Source organism: Suricata suricatta, chromosome 4 (assembly GCF_006229205.1).
Source record: "Suricata suricatta isolate VVHF042 chromosome 4, meerkat_22Aug2017_6uvM2_HiC, whole genome shotgun sequence".
Taxonomy (NCBI): Eukaryota; Metazoa; Chordata; class Mammalia; order Carnivora; family Herpestidae; genus Suricata; species Suricata suricatta.
The window spans coordinates 145595634-145618887 of NC_043703.1; the positions used below are offsets into that span (position 1 = coordinate 145595634).

The following is a 23254-nucleotide window of genomic DNA, read 5'->3' on the forward strand; positions in this document are numbered from 1 at the left end:
GGGGATGGATGATGTTATTCAGGGAGAGTGGGTGGAATGGGCAGCAAAAGTTGCAAATTGATGCTTGCAAAATATTTAAGGGGTAAGCATAGAAAAAGACGTTTGTGAAGAAGACTAAGAAGAAACATTTTAGAAACATTTTAGAGATCAATGTCTAAGTAAAGAAAGGTTACTAACACTGTCAGATATAGCAGAGAGATCAAGGAAGATGATAAATGGAAGTATGTTTGTTGATTCTATGATTAAGCAAATGAGAAAATGGATGTAGGCACAGGACACAGCGTGCTGTAGTGATGCAAGATAGACCAGAGCGTGAATTCTGGCTGCCACTTAACCTTGCTGTCTTAGGTTTGGAAATCTACTTACTGAACCTTAGTTATCCTACTTTTTGAATGGGGGTAATAATGCTTTCTTTTTAAGGTTGCTGCGAAATTTAACAGAATATATAGCACTTATTTGTATTTTCTTCATAAATGGTAGTGGGTGATATCACATTGTGATACCTTAATGGCTAATCTAGTGTATCTGACTTTAATGATTTCTATTATACAAGTTCTGTATCTGTTGTTATTGACTTGCTGTACTAAATAATATTCTTTTGGGTAGTATAGTATAGAGAATTGGTTCAATTTTGGCTTTCATTGGTATCTTTAAATTGCCAAGGGTTCTTTATTTTTTTAATTTTATTAAAAATTTTTTTAAACATTCAGTTTTGAGAGACAGAGTGTGAGCAGCAGAGGGGTGGAGAGAGACGGAGACACAAAATCTATAGTAGTAGGATCCAGGCTTTGAGCTGTAAGCCCAGAGCCCAGTACAGGGATTGAACCCATGAACTATGAGATCATGACCTGAGTTGAAGTTGGACGCTTAGCTGACTGAGCTACCCAGGTGTCCCTAGTTCTTTATTTTTTTTTTAACAGTGAGAATGGAAAGTGATGGAGGTATAAGTGAGTCCTGCCTAAAGTTCAGATCTAAAAAAAGAGGAAACCAGAATTGACTTAAAAGAAGTCATTTTATTTATTTAAAACATTTTTAAAAAATAAATCTTTAAAGCTAGTGAACTAGTGGCAAAAACTTTTGTTTTCCTTCGTCTGGAAATGTTTTGATTTTCCCTTCATTCTTTATTTTCCATTTTTCAACGTTATTCATTTTTGAGAGACAGAGCGTGAGTTGGGGAGGGGCGCAGAGAGAGAGGGGGAGAGAGAGAGAGAGAGAGAGAGAGAGACACACACACACACACACACACACACACACACACACATATACACAGAATCCAAAGCAGGCTCCAGGCTCTGAGCTGTCAGCACAGAACCCAATATGAGGCTTGAACTCAGACTGTGAGAAAACCCCCTCTCCGGGAAAACCATTTTACTGATCCTCAGGCCATAAAAAGAGAAGAATTCTCTGGGAGCCATTTCTGCCTGCCCTTAGTGGACAGCTCTGCATTTGTACTGCCTTTCAGTTTAGGCTGAGTTGACCCAGAGGAAACAGAACCAGGAAACTCACTTTGGGGTTAGTAAAACTTCAAGTGGTAGTTTTGTACTCCACCCCGATTGCTACCTAGGGTAGCTGCTCCATGCTTTCTGTCCAGGTTTTTAGTCATATTCAGCAGGAGATAAACTTTGCTTACTCCTTTTTTTTACTGGAACCTGGAAATTTTGTTACAACTGTATTGTTCATTTGTTTTGGTTAATAATTTATTGAGCGTTCATGTCATACTCAGCTTCACTGGAAATGTAAAGATGCGTAATTTCAAAGTACTCTAGTAGATCTACAATTAGGCATGGGACATGGGGGTGGAGGCAGAAAGTAAACATAATTTTATACTAAACATTAATAATAAACAATTTAGTTATTAGTATTAATCTTTTTTGATCCATTTCTGTTTCAGGACTTGTCATATTGTTTGTGACTAAGAGAGAAGAACGTGTTTATCTTTCATTGGGTTTCCATTTTTCTTATTGTCCCCAAATAAAAGGGATGAAAAGTCTTTGGATATGTATGTGTTGGATGAAATTAATACATAGTTAGAATAAGAACTATAATTACACATATAATTATAATGAGTTAAAATAAGAAGAAATAATTTATTATTATATACTTGTTTCTCAGGTCTTAGAAAAATACCCCAATACACCCATGAGTCATAAAGAAATTCTTCAAGTTATCCAGAGAGAAGGACTAAAAGAAATCAGGTGAGTTATTTAAATACTATTAGCAATAATTGTAATACTTGATTAGAGTGTTTTGTAGTATATAGCAGTGTACTTTAGTACTGAAAATTGATGATTTAGTAATAACTGCTTTGCTAATTTCTGATTTATTCAGTTGTCAGATCTCTGGAGTTTTCAGTCAGTCATAGCACAGTTAATAAAACCACAAGTAAGTTTAAATCAAAAATTCCTAGAACGTATCTGCCTCTAACCCATGCACTTTAATTCTTGGGAAGGCCTGGAGCCATCTTTAAGCCTTCATCTATGAGTTCAGGGTTCTAATTTAATAAGCTTGGTCATTAACATGTAAAAAGTATTCTCTAGTACAGGGAGAGTGCTAGAAGTAGACAATCTAGGAAGAAATAACCTTGGCCAGGAAGAATAAAATGGAAAAGGTACATATAAAGCAGTATTTTTCAAATAATAATTTTATGTACAAATAAAACAGCTTTGGATCAATTAATATAGGACCAAAGATAAACCACACTTTAATTTCCAAGAGCCTTCTGTTACAATAGGACATAATAGCCACTTCATAATCAAGACCTTCTGTCATAGAGAAATGTTAAAATTAGGTTCAACATACTTGTATTGTTAAAGCTGAAATCTGGGAATCTACATGAGAGGTATTTTCATTAAGTTGGGGAAGGTTGGAGTGCTTTAAAACTGCTACTAGTTTTCTCAAGTGGGGGTGGTATTGTGAAAACCCCCGTAGAAAAAGTGTTCAGAATTTATGGGGCAATGACTAGAAAGGACAGGACTTTTAACAGGCAGGTGACAGGGATGCTAAATGTCTCACATTGGGCTGGACAGCCCTTCATACTGAAGGGGATGCCAGGGTAATAATGAGCTATGGTGAAATATTTGCAAACAGACAAATTTTTTTGGCTCTTGTTTGCTAACACAGCTCAAAAAATTTGGTTTTGATTTATGGCCAAATGTCAGTAGGCTGGGAATAAATTAGGTTTGTTTTATGACTTTGAAGCAATGAAGTAAAATTAGTGTATTTCACTTTATGTAACATAAGTCTCTGAGGAATTGTGTGAGCGTTTAAACATTTTTGTAAAGTCAAAAATTAATCACTTAGTGTATCAGTGATATAATTCTAAATTTTTGTTTGAATTAGATAAAACTTACTAGATTAAAATTAAAGCATACTGCCCATGTAATAACATCAATTTGTACAAAGCTAGAGGAGCAAAAGGTAGTGATTTTTGTGGTTCTGCGGAACTAATTCTGATAAGGTGTTCTAATATTTTTTTATAACACTATTGGGTTTTTATACAGTATCAGTGAGCAAGAGGTTTCAATTTTTTTCTTAAAATTAGACTTTTGATGCACACTGGGGACATAGACCAGGATGTCTGGTGTATAGAAGCAAACTACCCTCAGTCACTTAGGTCTCAGGGACAGGTGCAGGGTCATCTGGCTTCAGCATACTAAAACCCTGTGACTTTGCACTTATTATTCGCGTTTCTAGGAAGCAGGCAGGAGTAGTAAATATGTGAAGAATAGTAAATAAATAAAAAAAGGGGGAAAAAGAACTTTAGACAAAACAGTTAAATTGTAGAGTCAGCAAAAATAGCTTCTGGCCTCACTTAGTGATAACAATTTATAAGTAGCTGCTCTTAGTAAAACTGTATTGTTGTGATGCAGTTAATGGGGCCATAAAGCAGTTCTTTCTAAGTCACCATTGACTGCCATTTTGTTAACTCCACGGGATTTCTAGTTCCTGACTCTCAGCGTTATTTAACATAGCTGACTACTCCTTCCATTTTGAAACTCCGTTAACCTGAATTGATCACAAATATTCCTCTTCTCCTTCCTTCTCAGTTTTTGTTTGTTTGTTTGGTTTTATTTTTGCTCATTACCTTCTAACTTAAGTGCAATTTTGTCCACTCTCATAGCTTTAAATATTATATGTTATCAATTCTCAAATATGTAGGGGAAACTGTTTCTTACTTCAGCCTTTGTGTATGCTGACTCCTTCACATGGAATGTGCTTTTCCCTCTGTTACCTCTACGTTTTCAGGTGTCAGTTTGAATATGTCTTTTTCAGAACACTTGGGCTGACTTCACGAGTTAGAGCATATTTCCTTTGTTAGTGTATTATATAGCGTTCTGTTATTTCTTCATACCACCTAAAGTTTGAAATTACATATTTTTCTGATCTTAAAAAAATCATCAAGCTTTTCTGTTGCTTACATTAAGGTAGCTCCATGAGGAGTGACATCTGCTCCTTGTACCCCTTCTCTTTTATGTCTGACGTATGTCAAACAGTGAAAACCTACTTGTTACATATGAAGTATTAGTGGTTGGAAGATCACATTCAGATGCAGTTACAGCTTTTTCTCTTGCTGCAGTGATGTGCTAAGTGATAGTCTTACAGTCATGAAAGTTTTTAGACAGATTACCGAATGAAATAGATAATATCTTTATTAAAGATGTGCTACTTTTTATGGTTTAATTTTCATTCCTCAATCCATAGTACATGACTTTCAATTCTTTTTTCCCTGTGTAGTTTTCCCCGTCTTCCCCATTTTGAAGCAGCTCACTTATTTTGATTATTCCATATTATATTGTTTTATTTTAAAATACATTAAAGTGGAAACAGCCAAAATGCCCATCAAAAGATGAGTGGAAAATAAACTGTAGTGTATACATTCAGTAGAATATTATTCAGCCTGAAGAAAGAATGAAATTGGGATACACACTACATGGATAAACCTTAAAAACATGCTCAGTCAAATAAGACACAAAAGGACAAATAGTTATGTGAAGACAGGAAAAAAAAAGGACAAATATTGTACAGTTTTATTTATGTGAGATACTTAGAACAGGCAGACTGATACAGAGACAAAGTATATTGAGGTTACCAGGGCCTGAGAGTAGGGAAGAATAGAGTTATTGTTGAATTCGTATAAAGTTTCTTTCTGGAATGATGAGAAAGTTCTGGAAATGGACAGTAGTGATAGTCGCACAGCATTGTGAATGTACTCCATGCCACTGAAGTCTACACTCAAAAATGGTTCAAATAGGGACCCCTGGGTGGTTCAGTTGGTTTAGTGTCTGACTTTTGATTTTTGGCTCAGTTGTAATCTCGTGGTTTGTGAGATCGAACCCTACATCAGGCTCCACTCTGGCCTGCTTAGGATTCTCTCTCTCCCTCTCTCTCTCTGCCCCTCCCCTGCTTGCTTGCTCCCTCTGTCTCTCTGTCTCTTCCTCAAAACAAACAAAAAACCAAACTTAAAAAAAAGATTCAAATGGTAACTTGTATGTTATCTATATTTTGCCACAAAAATAGTATTAAAAGTGAAATGATTGGCTCCTGGTTGAGAAAGACTGAGGTACTAGTCCCTTTAAGAACTTAAGCGTTTTTTATTTTTGAGAGACAGAGAGACAGCACGAGCAGGGGAGGGTCAGAGAGAGAGGGAGACACAGAATCTGAAGCAGGCTTCAGGCTCTGAGCTAGCTGTCAGCACAGAGCCCGACGTGGGGCTCGAACCCACGAACCATGAGATCATGACTTGAGCCGAAGCCGGACGCTTAACCAACTGAGCCACGCAGGTGCCCCAAAACTTAAGCGTTTTAAAGAGGTTTTCTGCCATCTTTGAGCTGCATAGTTTTAATAAGTCTCAGGGGCTGGCCAACAGAAGCTACATGGTAATTTGAACAGGGAAGTTACTAAGTTAACTAGTTAAGTTATTAATTGGTTAACCAGAAATCAACTATTAAAAGGGAGCAGCCGGTACCTGCAAGGCTGAAGCAGTGTGACCTAAGGAGACCCCTCCATGTCCCTAGGCTGTGATTCAGATCTTAATGGACAAGGCAGGGCTCTGGTCCCGTGGATGACAAAGTTCACCGGTGCTGTATGTAGCCTGGGCTGGCACTTCGGAAAGGGCCTACTGAGTATTAGAAGAACTTGTTGGAAAGCCTCCTGCTGGGCTCCTGTCCCACATTCTCTGGGGGGGCCAGCTGAGGCTCCAGCAGAATTTTCTGGGAAACCACCCGCAGCCATTCGGCTGAACCTTGCCGAAGATGGAGTGCCATCATGTGTCCCTCATGTTGCTGGGTGCTGCCTGTCGTAAGAGCGGGCAGGCAACGGTGCAGTAAAGCCAGGAAGAAAAGTGCCCTTTTGTTCTGGAGTGTTCCTCCAGTGCTCTTCTGGCAAGCTTAACACTGAGCCAACTGGCAGAGGAGAAGTGTTCGTAGGGTCCAGCTCCACTACTACAGAGGACAGAGAAAGCTGGATTTGGAGCTAAAAGTCAATAAATTGATAACTAGCACAACAGTCTTCAGTAGTTTTTCAGTAGAATAACTGAAATCATTGTCTGGCCCTGTCCACCATTTTGGTTTACTTGATTGTGTTTCCATCTTCACTCTAGCTAAACTGATACCCTGCTGTTCTCTATATGGTATCGAAGGTTTCTCACCTTGAAACATAGAGCAATCTTTTATCCTCACTACTACTGCTACCAATACTACTACTACTTCTACTACTTGAACTACTACGACTTCTTCTTTTTAATTTTAGAGAGTTTTCTCAGTTAATGGACTGTTACTGTTCTGTAATTACCCTCTTTCTCCCTGGTAATAGTCTTTGTTTTGAAATCTGTTTTTGAAGCCAGTAGACTCACTTTTGATTAGTGTTTATGTGGTATCCATTTTTAAACATATCTATGACTTTTTATATATTAAAGTGGGGTTTTTATAGACAACACATAGTATTTTTTTAAAGAAATATTCTATCTGATAATCATTGACATGATTCGATTTTTACTCTATCATTTTACAGTTTACTTTGTTTTTCCTTACATTTTATTTTACTGTTCCCTCACTGCTGCCTTCTTTTGAATACTTTGAGGGTTTTTTCAGTAAAACATTTTATTTCATTAATATATTTTGGTTCCTTTCTCCATATTGCTTGGAGTATAATAATATTGAATGCTTTAAAAATTTTTGTCTGATAAATATAATATCTGGATAATCCCAGGGCTGGCGACTGTCCATTGTCTTTTCCATTAAGAATTTCTCACATTTTCCCGGATCATTGTTTATTAAGAATTTAAGGTTGTGTTCTGGACATTTTTAATATTGTATTGTTTAGGCTCTGTTTTTCTGATCTAAACCTCTGGAGAATGGTGATTCCTTCCTTCCTTTCTTCTTATCAGCCCAGCTGTCCTCGGACTGAATGTTCTCTTTTACTTTCCTTAGGTGTTGGTTCAAAAATCAGGTCATTTTTGGGGCCCTTTGGTGGCTCAGTCGGTTAAGCCTCCGACTTCAGCTCAGGTCAGATCTCACGTTCGTGGGTTCGAGCCCCGCGTCAGGCTCTGTGCTGACAGCTAGCTCAGAGCCTGGAGCCTGCTTTCGGTTCTGTGTCTCCTTCTCTCTCTGCCCCTTCCCCTCTCATGCTCTGTCTCTGTGTCAAAAATAAATAAAACATTAAAAAAAAATTAAAAAAAAAACAAAAATCAGGTCATTTTCAAAGTCTCTCTGCTCTGCTGTTTTGGATTTGTTCAATGTACGTGCCACTCAGGGTTAGACTGAGATGTGAGCTGTGGTTCAGTTCTCAAAGCCTTTACTATGTGGATTGGAAGTGTCTCCAGTATGCACAGCTCAGGGATAAGCATGTCTTGCGTGGGAATTAGGGTTTTCCCTTCTCCAGTTCTGTTCTCTCCCGTATCCTGTATCCCTAGTCTGCAGTGTCCTTTTTCTCTGTCTTGGCCAGAAAGATAGGGCTTTTCTCAAAATTTTATCTGTTCCCTACAGTAATATATCCCCTCAGCCAGGGCCTGCTCTTTAGTCAAAACGTTAAGATACCCCCATCCCCCTAAAAACTCACTATGTGAAAATTTAGCCAACTGCTAAGTTAAAGGGGAGCAGTCTACATGATTGACTGCACTTATTGGTCCTAACTGCATGGTTCAAGGAAGCCCTGGACTACTCTCAAGGCTCAGTAACTTACTGGAAGTACTTGCATAACTCACTGAAAACTGTTATCCTCATGATTATGGGAAGGATACAGGGAAAGGACAGAGATGAAGATTAGCCGAGGGAAGAGACATGCAGGGCAGAGTTAAGGTGGAGTACCTGACACAGACCTTCTTTCTAGTCATCCTCTCCCCATGACTTAGGATAGTGTTAAATATCAACATCAGTATATAGTTTATTACCTAGCCATGATTCGTGACCCATATGCCTGATCTCAGTTTCCAGTGTCTAACCCCTCTAGAGATAATCTGATACCCTCCGGCCCAGCCCCTCACTCTAAATCACATTGTTGGTGTGACTTAAAGCCCCTACGCTAAATTACAGTGTTATGTGGCTGGCTCAAGTCTCTCAAAAGGCCTAGTGATTATTTCTTAATCCAGGGGCAAAGACCAGATCTATCTTTGGGTAAAGGTGACTTCTTTACTACATACTCCCATACAAATCAAGGTAGACTTCCCAAATGTGCCAGCTTTCTTAATTTTTAATGTTTAAGGTAGTTGCTTTTAAAAAATTGATATATAATGAACATACCATAAAAGTTAAAAGCATACAGTTTAGTGGTTTTTATTTTGTATTTGTCCAGGATGTTTCCATTATCCCCAAAAGAGACCCTGCATTATTAGTTGTCACTCCTCTTCCTTGCCCAACCCCCAGTGCTCCAGCCCTAGGCAACCACTAATGTGCTTTCTCTTTCCATGGACTTGCCGGTTTTGGGTATTTCATATAATGGAATCATACAATATAGTATTCCTTTCATATAGTATAAAGATTTGAAGGTTTGTTCATATCGTAGCATTTATCAGTACTTCCTTTATTGCTGAATAATATTCCATTGCATGCATATGCTACATTTTATTTCAATATTTCATCAGTTGATGGGCACTGAGGTTGTTTTTACTTTTTGGCTACTATGAATGATACTATGGTGAACACCCACATACAAATATTTGTGTGGGAAGTTCCTCTTTGTATTTTTACAGGTTTTAGTTTGCAACTAGCCAGAGAGAGAGAGAGGCTGCTGTCGGTCTGCTCTTCACCAAGTTTCACTCAATTTTAAGTCATGAAATTGGATTGAGCTTTAAATTTTTGGAATTCATGGAAACATGAATTAACTCACAAATTTCAGTACAAAATCATTGTGTTTTTCTTTGGCTTAGAATAGAATTCCAGATTTTGGTGTGGCCTTTGTTTTTCAGTCATTTTAATATTATAGTAAGGGGTTTATCACAGGTATAGCCTATTTAATGCAAACATTTTATGACTAGTGTTTGGAACCTCCGTGTTGACTAGTTCTGTAATTGGAGCCTGTTTTTTGTAACAAATAAGCAAATGGACATGAATAGACCACAGTGAACCAGTATGAATCCGTTGATGTGGTTAAATGTTTAAGCATCGCTCTGTCCAAATGTGTAGTCAGTTCTCAACAGGAAATAATACACTTGCCTCAGACATTTGTATCTGATAATTACAAGATGATACATAGTCTGAATTATGATTTAGATAAATATATATGTTTAGATGAATATCATTTATGAAGAATGGACTGCAGCAGTCAGGAGTTGAAGGGGTTAGGGAGACTAATGAAGGGGCTGCTTTACTAGAGCAGGCAAAATATAGTGGTGCTTCGGGTTAGGTAAGTAGTGCTGGAGAGCATAGACGGATTTGAGATACATCTTTCAGGACTTGCTGATGAATTGGATGAGAAAGGTAAAAGGAAAGAGGAAATAAAAAATGATTTTTAGGCCTCTATAACTGCTATTTACTGTAGAAAAGAACTGAGGAATGAACTGGACGTGAGGATTTGTTAAAGGATTTACTGAGGATGTTTTTGTGGATTCAAAAAAAGAAAGATGTGAACCTCACAGCAGGTGAGGAGGTATTCAGGTGCAGGGTGTGGTTATGGTATAATTTCAAGATTGCGGTCAAAAGGTAACAATGATCTGGAGCTATAGAGTAGGTATCTATTTTCAGAAATTAATACCTAATACCTGTTTGGCACATCAGTGAGTAAAATGTTCTCCTGGTAGGTTACAGAATCCAAAAATGCATCCTTTTCCTTTCATGATGTACTTTCACTTATGTTACAAGTGTTGGTTAATAAGGTAGGTACTGAACAGTTACCTAAATAGAAATTTTCACTTTTAGAAAATTGCAACTGGAAAGAAAATCATGCATTCTCCAGCTGCATTTTAAATTGTCCTCCCACTCTAGACTGTTTTGAAGTCAATCTCAGGCATTTTATTACTTCAGCAGTGCAGTGTATACTAACAGAGAAGAACTCGAGAGACTGTGCAAATGGGATATTTTGTATCAGAAAAGAGAACAACTAAACATAGACATTAAGTATTCGATACTGTTGGTGAAACATACACAGAAAACTCCATAAGTCAAATGCTTATGTATGCTGTGGTACCGTTCCCATGAGTCCTTTACTGTTCCACTCTGTACTGCTGCTTTCCTTAGGCTTTTGTTCAGCAGGTTTCCCCTCTTCATCAGCTGTGGCAGCCATTAATGTTTAAGCCTTCCTTCTAAATTAGCCATTGCTTTTTAGTGCCTGCCTCCCGCCCCACAGGTTTGCTTAACCTGCTTTGTTCATCCTATTAGCTGTATTACCTTGACTCTTCTTATACCTGCTAATAGCGAAAGAGAGTTTTTAGGAAAGAAGAGAAAAATAACTGTTTTGAGACCCTTTTATCTTACTACTATTTCTTTCCATTCATAAGTAGAAAAGGAAAGAGAAATTAGGAAGATTCTTGGTATTATGAATTTATCATCCACAGATTATTTTCTGAATTAGACCATTTATGAGTGTTTCCAAGGGTTCATGAGATACAATAATTCATAATTTTGGTGAGGCATGAATTTGAATCTTGTACACCATAAAATTGATGTGGGAGAATAAGCTGTGTAGCTAATAAAAGAGTGTAGCCAACTACCTAGCTTTTAAATTATAATCTTAAAAAATTGGAATTTTTTTGCAAATGAAGTTTCTCTAGCTGTTTACAAAATGATGGCCCTGATTAACAGTACCCCCAGAAAGGTAATCCCTATTGCGTTCTTCACCCTTGCCCCCCCCAGCCCCTTTTCCAAACAGTCACAGAATGTTATAGCTGGAATAGATAATTGGGATATTACTGTTACATTTCAATTTATTATTGAAGATTAAGGCCCATGGAGATTAGTCAGGGGCCTATAACTGGTTCTGTGAAGCTAGAAACCCAGGCTTACTGCTTCTGGTTTTGTTCTTATATCATACACTCTGTATATCCCTAGTTCTTCCTACTTTTTTGATTAATATCTTTGCCTGATTTTTCAAATCAATCTTTTATTATGTGTTGACACATAATCACATTAGGATAGCTGCTATCTAACTGTAGATGTATTTCTGAAAGAATTTGAAACAAAAACCTCAGCTCTTAGAATAACGGCTTCTGAAAGGGCCACTACATTTTTAAAGAATTTACAGTAATGGAACATTTAAACCTTTATATTGTTGTGTAGAGCTCTAGTTTGTTCCCTAACAAGGAGTTTTTTTTTTTTTTTTTTTTTAATGTCTCAGTCTTGTATCTCAAGCAAGCTCCTTTAGAGTTGAAATTGTGGGGCACCTGGGTGGCTCAGTCAGTTAAATGTCCGACTTCGACTCAGGTCATGATCTCACGGTTCGTGGGTTCGAGCCCTGCATCGGGCTCTGTGCTGACAGCTCAGAGCCTGGAGCCTGTTTCAGATTCTGTGTTTCTCTCTCTCTCTGACCCTTCCCTGCTCGTGCTGTCTTTCTCTGTCTCTCAAAAATAAATGAAAAAACAAAAAAATAAAAAAAGGAGTTGAAATTGTAAAGAGCCTGGAAACCATCTAACAAAGATCATGGTCAGTAAACATTTGCTAGATTGAAATTTTACCTCTTTGGAGGAGTCCCAGTTGCATTTAGTTAGTATTAATACATTTACTTATGAACAAGATAATCTCTTTCACATGGCATTAAAATATGTTTCAGCTTACCTCATACCAAAAACTAATATGAGCACCTAATTTTTTCCCCATCCCTTCTTTTGTAAAATATATAGCAAGGGTATTAAGTCAGCATTCTTTACTACTCTTCAGCAGAAATCATTATCGCTGTAGAGTAGATCATTGTCCTGTTTGCCAAGCTGAATTGCCTTAAGGTGACTTACTAGAAAGCGCTTAGTTTAAGAGTGAAGAACATTATTGATTAAATTGATAACCTATTTATCTCAAGTTAGTTGATACCCTTGGATTCAGCCTGTGTTTTCTGTAATCTGCCTGTTGCAGTCTGCTTTCCAGCACACCAACCTTGTCACAAAGGTTTAATAATGAAAAAGCAAAAATCTCCCAATGCTTGCATATTAACAAAAAAGAGAATTCTTACCCATTGTTACTCAGCCTCACAGTAGTGAGTTCATTATGTAAACTATTAAACCTTAGCGTCCGTAGCTGATGGCTTATGATGGCTCCTTGAAATTGAACTGCATGGGAAGAATATTAAAGAATATTCATTGAGTCCACATTTGACTCCAGACTGCTTTAACAGTTTTAGTCTGTTACATAAATAAGGTATTGCAATTATTAGCTGAAATGGTTTAGACTATTTATCTGAGTTTAACTGTGCATTTATAGACAAAGTGATACTTCGGGCTGACTTGTAAATTCTAAAGAAGAAATGAATGCTCTGTATAGCAGAGTCAGGGGAGAGTGCTAATTTGAGGAATTGTGGATATTGCTGGGAGGGGAAGGGAGAGTTTATTTTTTGGTTTTATTGTTAAAATTAAAAGTTTTTTTCTCTTTCTTTCATTTTCTTGGGGTGCATTCCAACTCCAGAAGGTAAGAAGTATTACTTTATTCTAAGGAAGTGTATATATATTTAATTATAAAGTACTCTTTTACAAGTTTAATTAAACTCACCTTTGGATGCATGATCTTTATAAAACTAAACAATTAGTCTGGAAACTAAGAGTAGAAGTGCTATGTAAATATTATGTACTTTTTTTTTTGTCCTTGCAGTTTGTAATAATCATTATTGGTCATAATTTTAGAAACCAGTCTACATTTAGTTTTATTAAAATTATCATTTGACTTACTAGCAATGAGATACCTAGTGTTCATGCTGATTAAGAATAAAAATATTTTGGTTTGGAAATGTGTGAGCTGACATTTGCTTTATGACTATAAGATTGAAAATATATGTTTTTGCCCTGTCTGATATAGAGAGAATATTGATAAATCCTCTGAGGAAATGACACTTGCTTAAAACTAGGCCAGCACAGTTAAAATTCATAGTTTGGATCCTTTATTGAATCAGCTTTTTTTCTGTGTTGACATAGCATTTTAGACACACCTCTTGTTAAGACAGTTTCTATGTCATATTGTAGTTACTTCTTACAGTGATCTGTCTTAGCTGTGAGACTCGAGAACAGGAACTACAGCATTGTATTTTCATGTCACTTGGACATCGTATGACTTGTAGTTAGAGCTAAATCTTTTTAACTCCCAACTAAATTTGCATTCCATTAAGTTGGTTTACAAGAGTCTATTCATTTTTTTAGTATGTTTATGGAGAAAACTTTAATTCAGTTTGTACAAACAGTTAAAATTATTTAAAAAGTTTTAAACTAGGTAAGAAAAGGTGGGTTTGTTTGTTTTTTTTTTTGAGGGGGCCTTATATTGATTAGCTACTTTCTGTGCAAATTACAGGAACCAAATGTGAAGAACTTAAGCAAAATGGGATATATTTGAAGGGCGTGGGGTAGCACATAACCTCAAAGGAAAGAAGCAGGCCCTGAAATTGAGAGCACAAGGTAGCTTCAGAGATCAGAAAGCTGGAACTAATGGATGGGCTAATCAGGACTCTGTAGCTGCCATGAATTAGTTATTCTGTGTCTATCCTGTTCAAGGTTAAAATTTAAGGAAGAGTGATCCTGGCTGGTTCAGTGTCCAGGCATGGTGAGACATCTTGGTGGCCAGTCCTACCAAGACTGTTTCCAGTAGGATAGATCATAGTTCCCCCAAGCAAAGTATACATTCTTTCCAGAAGAAGAATGTGTTTGGCTAGGCAGAACCAACAGATGTCCATTGCATTGCTCAGTGTAGAAAATTAGCGTACAACAGAAAAACATAAGGTGCAAGCAATTTTAAGAAATACCCTTTATTCAGATTCTCCCAGTGGTAACAGTGTGTAGTACCATAGTACAGTATCAACAACCAGCATATTGCTTTTGATACAGTCTACCTGATTTACTTGTGTACTCGTTTGTGTGTGCGCGCGCGCACAGGTAGATATGCGTTTGACTCTGTGATGTCTTACCACATGTATAGATACATGTATCTACCACCAGAGTCAAAATACAAAACAGAGTTATCAATAAGAGCATCCCTCGTGTTACCAATTTCAAAGCCACACCTACCTCCCTAGTGCCACCTCCACCCACCCCCCTCAGGCCCAGCAACCACCAGTGTGTTCTACATTTCTGTAATTTTGTCATTTCAAGAATTTATATTGGGGGGGAGCGCCTGGTGGCTCAGTTGGTTAAGTGTCCCACTTCAGTTCAGGTCATGATCTCACAGTTCATGGGTTTGAGCCCCTCGTCAGGCTCTGTGCTGACAGCTTGGAGCCTGGAGCCTGCTTTGGATTCTCTGTCTACGTCTCTCTCCAACTCTCCCCTGCTCTCACTCTGTGTCTCTCTCTCTCTCTCTCAAAATAAAAAAAATTAAAAAATTTTAAGAATTTATAGTAATGGAATTGTATAAAATATGAAATATTTGGGATTGACTATTTCTCAGTGTAATTCCCTGTAAATTCATCCAAGTTGTTGTCTGTGTTAATATTTCATTTCTTTTTATTGCTGAATAGTATTCAGTGACATGGCTGTATAGTTTATTTAACCACTCATTGAATTGTTTTGTTTTTTTATTATTACAAATAAAGGTTCTAATGAAAAGCATACATGTTTTTGTATGAACATAAATTTTCCTTTCTCTGACATAAATGCCCACAAAGGCAGTTGCTGGGGTTGTGTGGTAAGTACATGTTTAGGGTTTTTTTGTTTAAGAAGTTTTTTTTAAAAAATTTATTCATTTTTGAAAGACAGAGTAAGCAGGGGAGAGGCAGAGGGAGAGAGGGAGACACAGAATCTGAAATAGGCTCTAGGCTCTGAGCTGTCAGCACAAAGCATGATGTGGGGCTCGAACTCATAAACTGTGAGATGATGATGCAAGTCGAAGTTGGACGCTTAACTGACTGAGCCACTCAGGTGCCCCTTATATCTTTCTGTATAAAGAACTTCCTTTAGCCTTTCTTGGAGAATGGATCTGCCAGGAACACATATCTTTAGTTTTATTGTTTCTAGGACTGTCTTTATTTCTCCTTTGTTTCTGAAGGATAGTTCTTTAGATCTAAAATTCACAAGGAATTTTTATCAAATCAACTGTTCATTTTGTTCAGCAATTGTAAGATGTTGTTTCTGGTCTCCATGGGGTCAGATGAGAAATCTGCTGTTGATTGAACTAGTATTTCCCTACAGGTAAAGTGTTGTTTCTGACAGTTTTCAGGACTTTATTTTATTTTTTTTTTGATTTAGTGTTCAGAAGTTTAATTATGTGTTTTCATGTGTGGACTTTTTCCAAGTTTGTTTTATTTAGATTCATTGAATTTCTTGAATATTTATGTTTATCTTTCACCAGATAAGAGAAGTTTTTAGCCAGTAGTCCTTTGAATACTCTTTGTCTTGCTTTTTTGTTATGGGCTCATCATAGGAACTTTAAGTCTTTTGTTATTGTCCCACAACTCCCTTAGGTTCTGTTAATTTTTAAAAATTTTTTCAGTGCTATTTTCTCTCATGTTCACATCGGGTAAATTTTGTTGATTTGTCTGAGGTCATCGATTATATTGCTGTCATCTCCATTCTGTTATTGAACTCATGTAGCACATTTTTACATTTCTTATTGCGCTTTCCAGTTTTGTAACTTCACTTTCTTTGCTATTTGTTATATTTTCATTTGTTTCTATAAATTTTCTTTTATGATTTTTAATTTTATTTAGAGAGAGAGAGACAGAGACAGAGACAGAGCATGAGTCGGGGAGGCGCAGAGAGAGAGGGAGACACAGAATCCGAGGCAGGCTCCAGGCTCTGAGCTGTCAGCACAGAGCCTGATACGAGACTCAAACTCACAGACCACGAGATCATGATTGGAGCCAAAGTCAGATGTTCAATTGACTGAGTCACCTGGGCGCCCCTTTTTCGCCAAAAAAAAAAAAATAAAAAAAAAATAAAATAAAAATAAAAAAAAAATAAAAAAAATTTTTTTAATGTTCATTTACTTTTTGAGAGACAGAGTGCAAGTGGGGGAGGGGCAGAGAGAGAGGGAGACACAGAATCTGAAGCAGGCTTCAGACTTCGAGCTGTCAGCGCAGAGCCAATGTGGGGCTTGAACTGACCGAACCGCGAGATCACACTCTGAGCCGAAGTCAGATGCTCAATACACTAAGCCACCCAGGCGTCCCATCAAGAAAATTTTTAAGTGCATATAGAAGGATCCTTGTCTTATAATTTCAACATCTGTCTTTGTGTTGGTGTCAGTTGATTGTCTTTTCTCATTCAGGTTGTGATTTTCTTGGTTCTTGGCGTGATGGGTGATTATTGTATTTGGATCCTGGATATTTTAGTTGTTACAATAGGAGATGTTGGGCCCTATTAAAATGAAATCTTTTATGTAAGCAGCATTTACACTACTTGGGTTTGCCATGTGAGTTCTAGGCTCTCTTGGTGGACTGTGGTTTGGTAACAACTTAATTTTCACAGCCTTTGCTGTGCTGTTTGGATCTTGTTTTATTTGGTGACAGAGGCTCCCAGTGATCTGTGCTGTTTTCTTCTGAGGGGGCGGAAGGAGTTTCCACAGGCCAGGCTGCCTGACGCCTCTGAATGTGGGCTAATGGGAGTCTCCAGCCTGGGGGAGCAGAGCGGCTTTCCAGGCCAGGTGCTTATGGTGGGGCTTCCTCGTGCTGGTGCCGCTGGTCTGCTGAGCCTCTCAGGGGAGAGGGCTCTAGTCTCAGGCCCACCAGGACAGAGAGCCTCCCTGACCTGGGCTGCTGCTTGTGGTCTGATCCCACTTGTGGGTGCCGCCTTGCCTTGCCTAATGTTAGTCTTTATTTTTGAGGCATCTTGGGGTGCCTGGCTGGCTCAGTTGATAGAACATGTGACTCTGGGTTGTGGGGTCATGAATTCAAGCCCACTTGAAAAAAAAGAAGTCAAAATACTGAATCTTGACATAAGCGGCTATGTCAAAACAGAGTTCTTGTTCAAAAGTAGAAAATAATTGTAACAAATAGCTTTGGCTGTATAGATATATTAGCTATATTGCTAAATGAACAAAAAATGCCAAATATTGCAAAGATGCAAAATTATAGCAGATTGTTTTTGATGTGCTTAATCAAATCTGTTGAATTTTATTCTTTCTCCAGCTTCTTTCAGAATGATGTCCATAGTTTATAATGCCAAGTATTCTATTTTTAGTTTTCTGTCTTCTTCACTGGTTGTTTTACTCCAACCAGTATGTCCTCATATGCAGCCCTCTACACCTCTTTAGTTCAGAGACATATTCTGTTTAGGAACTTGGCCCAGCCAGTTGAGACATATTAGCCTCCTGATCAGCTGAAATGAAAGCAGTTGATAATTTTTTATATGCAGTCGTGACAGAGTGACCTTCCTTAGAAGGACTGTGTTTCTCTTAAAGTCTGTTTTCTTTTTATTATGTTATTTGTCATAAGATTGAAAAGCAAGATGCTTTAGTTAATCAGTAGTGGAAATGGCCACTGGCTAAGGTAGGAGTCAGGTACTTTATGCATATCATCTATTACATTTTTTTAAACTTTATTTATTTCCAGAGAGAGAGAGAGAGAGAATATCAGCGAGCTAGCGTGAGCCAGGGAAGGGGCAGAGAGAAAAAGAGAGACTCTCAAGTAGGCTCCACACCATCAATGCAGAGCCCGAAGCGGGACTCAGTCTCATGAACCCTTAAACTGTTTTTTTTTTTAAGATAAGTAATCTTTTTTTTTTCATAATTTTTAAAATATTTATTTATTTTTGAGAGAGAGAGAGACACAGAGTGTGAGCAGAGCGGGGTCAGAGAGAGAGGGAGACACAGAATCAGAAACAAGCTCCAGGCTCTGAGGTGTCAGCACAGAGTCTGATGCGGGGCTCGAACTCACCAGCTGCGAGATCATGACCTGAGCTGAAGTCGGACACTTAACTAACTGAGCCACCCAGAAGCCCCTTGATTTACGTTAAGATAAAACAAAATCACTGGACCATGTTTTTCTTGTGGTTTTTTTTTTTCCTTTGATGAAATGGTTTTGCTCACATCTTACTGGAATTGGACAAACCATCCTTTTGAGAAGACAGTAGTAGGGGAAAAAGACAAAAATGGGAAGATAAAGATGAGAGGATAAACAGTATACAAAACACATTTTTCAGAGTTGGTGTTTATTTCTTTGACCTCCCTCTCCAGCCTAGGCCTAGCTTACTTTCTTGTTTTATGTCCTTTTGCTACTCAGCTAATCCAGACCTTACATTTTGGGATCCCAAAAGGGCTTCCCCTCCAAAAACGCCTGATTAAAAGTGTTCCGGTATGCCCTTTTACCTCCTCAGTGATCCTTTCCCATTTGTGTCATGGTGTGTTCTGGGAAGAAAATAGTGTGAAGAATCTAATTCATTAAAGTATGGATAAGTCAGATGCTACTTAAGAAACTTTACGTTTATGTTATTTCCTTTTTAAAAGTTAGATTAGTTGTTACCCAAATGAATTTCCTGTTGGAAGAATTGCTGGTAACATGACCAAGGGAGAGCAAGGAGAAGACTTTAATGAAAGGGTTTCTGAGAATACAGAAATTTCCAGTGAGTTAAAAGCCTACCATGTTTATTTGTTAATTTAGTGATTTCTAAAATCCCTGTTTTTTGGGGCGCCTGGGTGGCTCAGTCGGTTGGGCGGCCGGCTTCGCTCAGGTCATGATCTCACAGTTCGTGGGTTCGAGCCCCGCGTCGGGCTCTGTACTGACAGCTCAGAGCCTGGATCCTGCTTCACATTCTGTGTCTCCCTCTCTCTCTGACCCTCCCATGCTCATGCTGTCTCTCTCTGTCTCTCAAAAATAAATAAAAAACGTTTTAAAATCCCTGTTTTTCAACATAAGGGTTCTGCTGAGTTCAGTTTTGTTCTGTGTGCTGTCGGGTAAGCATGCCATAAAAGTCAGTTCGTTCTTAGTTTTCAAGTTACTTGGTGCTCCATTTTTAGTTTATATGTGGATAATGATCACTGTGCATGTGTGTCTTTGTATAGATACATGCATGAGGGAAAGATTCTTACATGTTTGTTATCTTTTTATATTTAAGATTAAGCTGAAATAGAGCATTCAAGTATATGGGGAACTAGATGACTCCATTTCTTTTTTGTTTTTTTTTTAATGTTTTCTTTGAGTGAGAGAGAGAGAGAGAGACAGCGTGAGCAGGGGAGGGTCAGAGAGAGAAGGAGACACAGAATCTGAAGACAGGCTCCAGGCTCCGAGCTGTCAGCACAGAGCTTGACGCGGGGCTCGAACCCACGAACCGTGAGATCGTGAGTTGGGCCAAAGCCGGATGCTCGACCGACTGAGCCACCCAGGCACCCCTACATTTCTTTTAACCTTGAAAGTCTGAGTCTGTTTTTTAATCCTATTGAAATTCAAGGGATTGAGCTTTGAAGGATAAATATAGAGTGTGTAGTAGTTCAGTCAGAGATAGGGAAGCTGATTAATTGAGGCCTAGTTTTGACCAGCCTGTTCCTGTAGGAGGGAGGACAGGAAAATGAAGAAGAGATTGAGATTAGAGATTAGGCTGGGTAAATTGTAGCAAAGGGAGATATCAGTAGGAATAAATAAATTAGACTGTTGAAGTCTCTTTTTTCTTTTTTCAAATGTTTTGTATATTTTTGAGAGAGAGAAAGTAAGCAAGAGCAAATCCAGGGAAGGGCGGGGGGCGGGGGGGAGGACAGAGGATCCGAAGCTGGCCTGTGCTGACAGCAGAGAGCTGCTCGTGGGGCTCTAAGTCATGAACTGGGAAATCATGACGTGAGCTAAACTCAAGAGTCGGATGCTTAACCGGCTGAGCCACCCAGGCACCCCTACACTGGTGAGGTCTCTTAAAGAGCTTTACCAAAGGCTTGAAATGAGCATGATGAATATTGGAAAACATTGGGTAATTTTGAGGATGGACTATAAAAGTTTATTAAATTTCTTTAGATTGATTGCAGGAGGGGATGCCAGTGAGGAGAGAATAAAAAATATGGAAAGGTATAGACTTTAGGATTTTATGAAGAGTTTTAATATACTGGAAGAGCTGTCCTATGGAATAATGAAGAAATGTTAATCCTCCCTCATCCCCCAAATATAAATTATTTCAGGGTCATTTTGGAAAATTCACAGTACAGAAAATCACAGAGGAAAGAAAGGATTGCCCCAGAGTTTTGTACTGTGATAGCCACTGATTTCCAGCATAATATCAAGACTAAAAATCTGGAGTTTTATGAAGACACATTTGGCTTAGCTTAAGGAAGAGTTTTTGAATGCTTGAGAACATAGGTAGCCTCCACCACCTCAGATGCTTGTGCAAAGGACTGGACAATTACCTATCGATGTTTTTGGAGGGGTCCCAAGTATCTGTAGTAAATGGGCTAGATGACCTATGAAGCTCCTTGTCAACTTGTGGATTTATCTTACTCTTTTTTAAATTTTTTCTAATGTTTATTATTAAGAGAGAGAGGGAGAGACAGAATGTGAGCTGGAGAGGGGCAGGGAGAGAGAGGGAGATACAGAATGTGAAGCAGGCTCCAGGCTCTGGGCTCTCAGCACAGAGCCCGGCCTGGGGCTCAAACTCATGAACTGTGAGATCTTGAGCTGAGCTGAAGTTGTTTGCTTAACTGACTGAGCCACCCAGGTGTCTCTGGGTTTACCTGATTGTTATCTGTAGGTGGTACATAAACTGAAAATAAAGTGAAGAATGAGTAAGAGTTGTAGGATTTTATTTGACCCAGCAAGGCCACTTCTGGGTATATACACAGAAGAATTGAGGTAGGGACTTGAATAGATGTTTTTATGCCAGTACTCATAGTAGCAATAGTCACAATAGGCAAAAGATAGAAACCCCCCAGATGTCCATTAATGGATGAATGGATGTACAAAATGTGGCATATACAGTTAGTGGACTGATAGTCAGCCTTAAAAAAGAAGGAAATTCTGGGACACCTGGGCAACTCAGGTAAGCATCCCACTCTTGATTTGAGCTCAGGTCATGATCTAACAGTTTGTGGGATCAAGCCCTGCATCAGGCTCAGCTCTGACAGTGTGGAGCCTGTTTGGGAATCTCTCACTACCTCTTTCTCTGCCCCTCCGTTACTCTCCTGATCTCTCTCACTTTCTCCCTCTCTCTCTCTCTTTCTCAAAATAAATAGGTAAGTAAGTAAACATTAAAAGAAGGATATTCTGACATATGCTACAACATGGATGAAATTCGAAAACACTGTACTAAGTGAAATACACCAGACATAGGAGAAGGAATACTGTGTGATTCCACTTACTGTTTATAGAGGCAAAAAGTAGAAGGGTAGTTGCCAGGGGTTGGATGTAGGGGAGAAATGGAGAGGTGTTTAATGGGCTCTTAGAGTTTGAGTTTTGCAAGATAAGAGCTCTAGAGGTTGGTTGTGTAAACAGTGTGAATTTACTTAAGTATAAGTGAAGTGCACACATAGAAATGGTTGAGATGGTAAATTTTATATATAGCTATTTCTGGTTGGATTCATTTTTTTTAATGTAAATTTATTTATTTAGAGAGAGCTCGTGTACACATGGAAGGGGCAGAGAGACTCCCAAGCAGGCACAGAGCCTATCAGCACAGAGCCTGACACAGGGCTGCATCTCCGTGAGATTATGACCTAAGCCAGAATCAAGAGGCGGATGCTTAACTGACTCAGTCACCCAGGTGCCCCTGATTGTGTTCAGTTCTTGAGCTGATAGCAAAATTGCAAATACGGTACATTATTTATATTAACTGAACACTTAAAATTTGCACCAACTTGTCTCACCTCTCTGGTGGGAGGGAAATATCAATTAAATGATTGTACAGTGTATGTCACACACTAGGAAATAAAGACCTCATATCATCTGACTCTGCTCAGTGCCAGTTCTATTAAATTTTTTATATTGAAATGTAAGAATGTGTACTTATGGAAATTTCTGCTTCCTTTATTATATCACCAGCACTTAGTACCTTGTGGTACTAAGAAAAGCTGCTTTGTAAATGTTGAATAAATGAAAGCTCAGGCTCTGTGTTGCGCTCATGCTGGGTGTAAAGCCTACGTAAAAGCAAAAACAAAACAACTTTATTGAGGTATGGCGTACATAACATAAACTTCACCCATTTTAAGTGTACAGCTCACTGATGTTTGGTATATTTACTGGGCGGAGCAGCCATCATTGTGATGCGGTTACAGAACCTTTCCGTTTCCCCAGTACGGTCCCTTGTACATATACCATTGATAGACGTTCCCACTGCCAGGCCTTAATCTACTTTCTGGAGATTGATTTCATTTCTGGAAATTTCATATAAGTGGAATCCTATGTGGTTTTGAAATTAATCATATTGTAGCATTTATAAGTACTTCATACTTTTTTATTGGTCCATATTGTTTTTATAGACTTTTCTCATATACAGTGCATGTTTTTAGCTTTTTATTTTATTTATTGATTTGACACATTAATTTCACACTTTAAGAAAATTTGCAAAAGTGGTACAAAGAATTTTTATATAACTTCTACCAAAATTTCCCCAATCCTAACATTTTTACTTTAGTATTCTTTCTAATTTGCATTTCTGAAGTGTCAGAATAAATTGTAGACAGTATGCCCTCTTCACTTTTAAACACTTCAGAGTGTGTTTTCTAAAGGAAAGTACATTCTTTTATATAACCACAATGTAACTCTTAAAATCAGGATACTAACTTTTTATAGTATTATGAGC

The 23254-nt window shown here is 38.2% G+C and overlaps 1 protein-coding gene across 2 annotated transcripts in view; it reads left to right on the forward strand.

Annotated features, from left to right (window-relative positions):
• Positions 1-23254, forward strand: part of ASXL2 (ASXL transcriptional regulator 2) — a 127898-nt gene that overhangs the window by 44984 nt on the left and 59660 nt on the right. For both annotated transcript variants that reach the window (XM_029938156.1, XM_029938157.1), the window contains exons 2-3: positions 2113-2195; positions 13038-13040. In XM_029938156.1, the coding sequence (XP_029794016.1) occupies positions 2113-2195; positions 13038-13040 (86 nt within the window). The remainder of the gene's footprint in view (positions 1-2112; positions 2196-13037; positions 13041-23254) is intronic.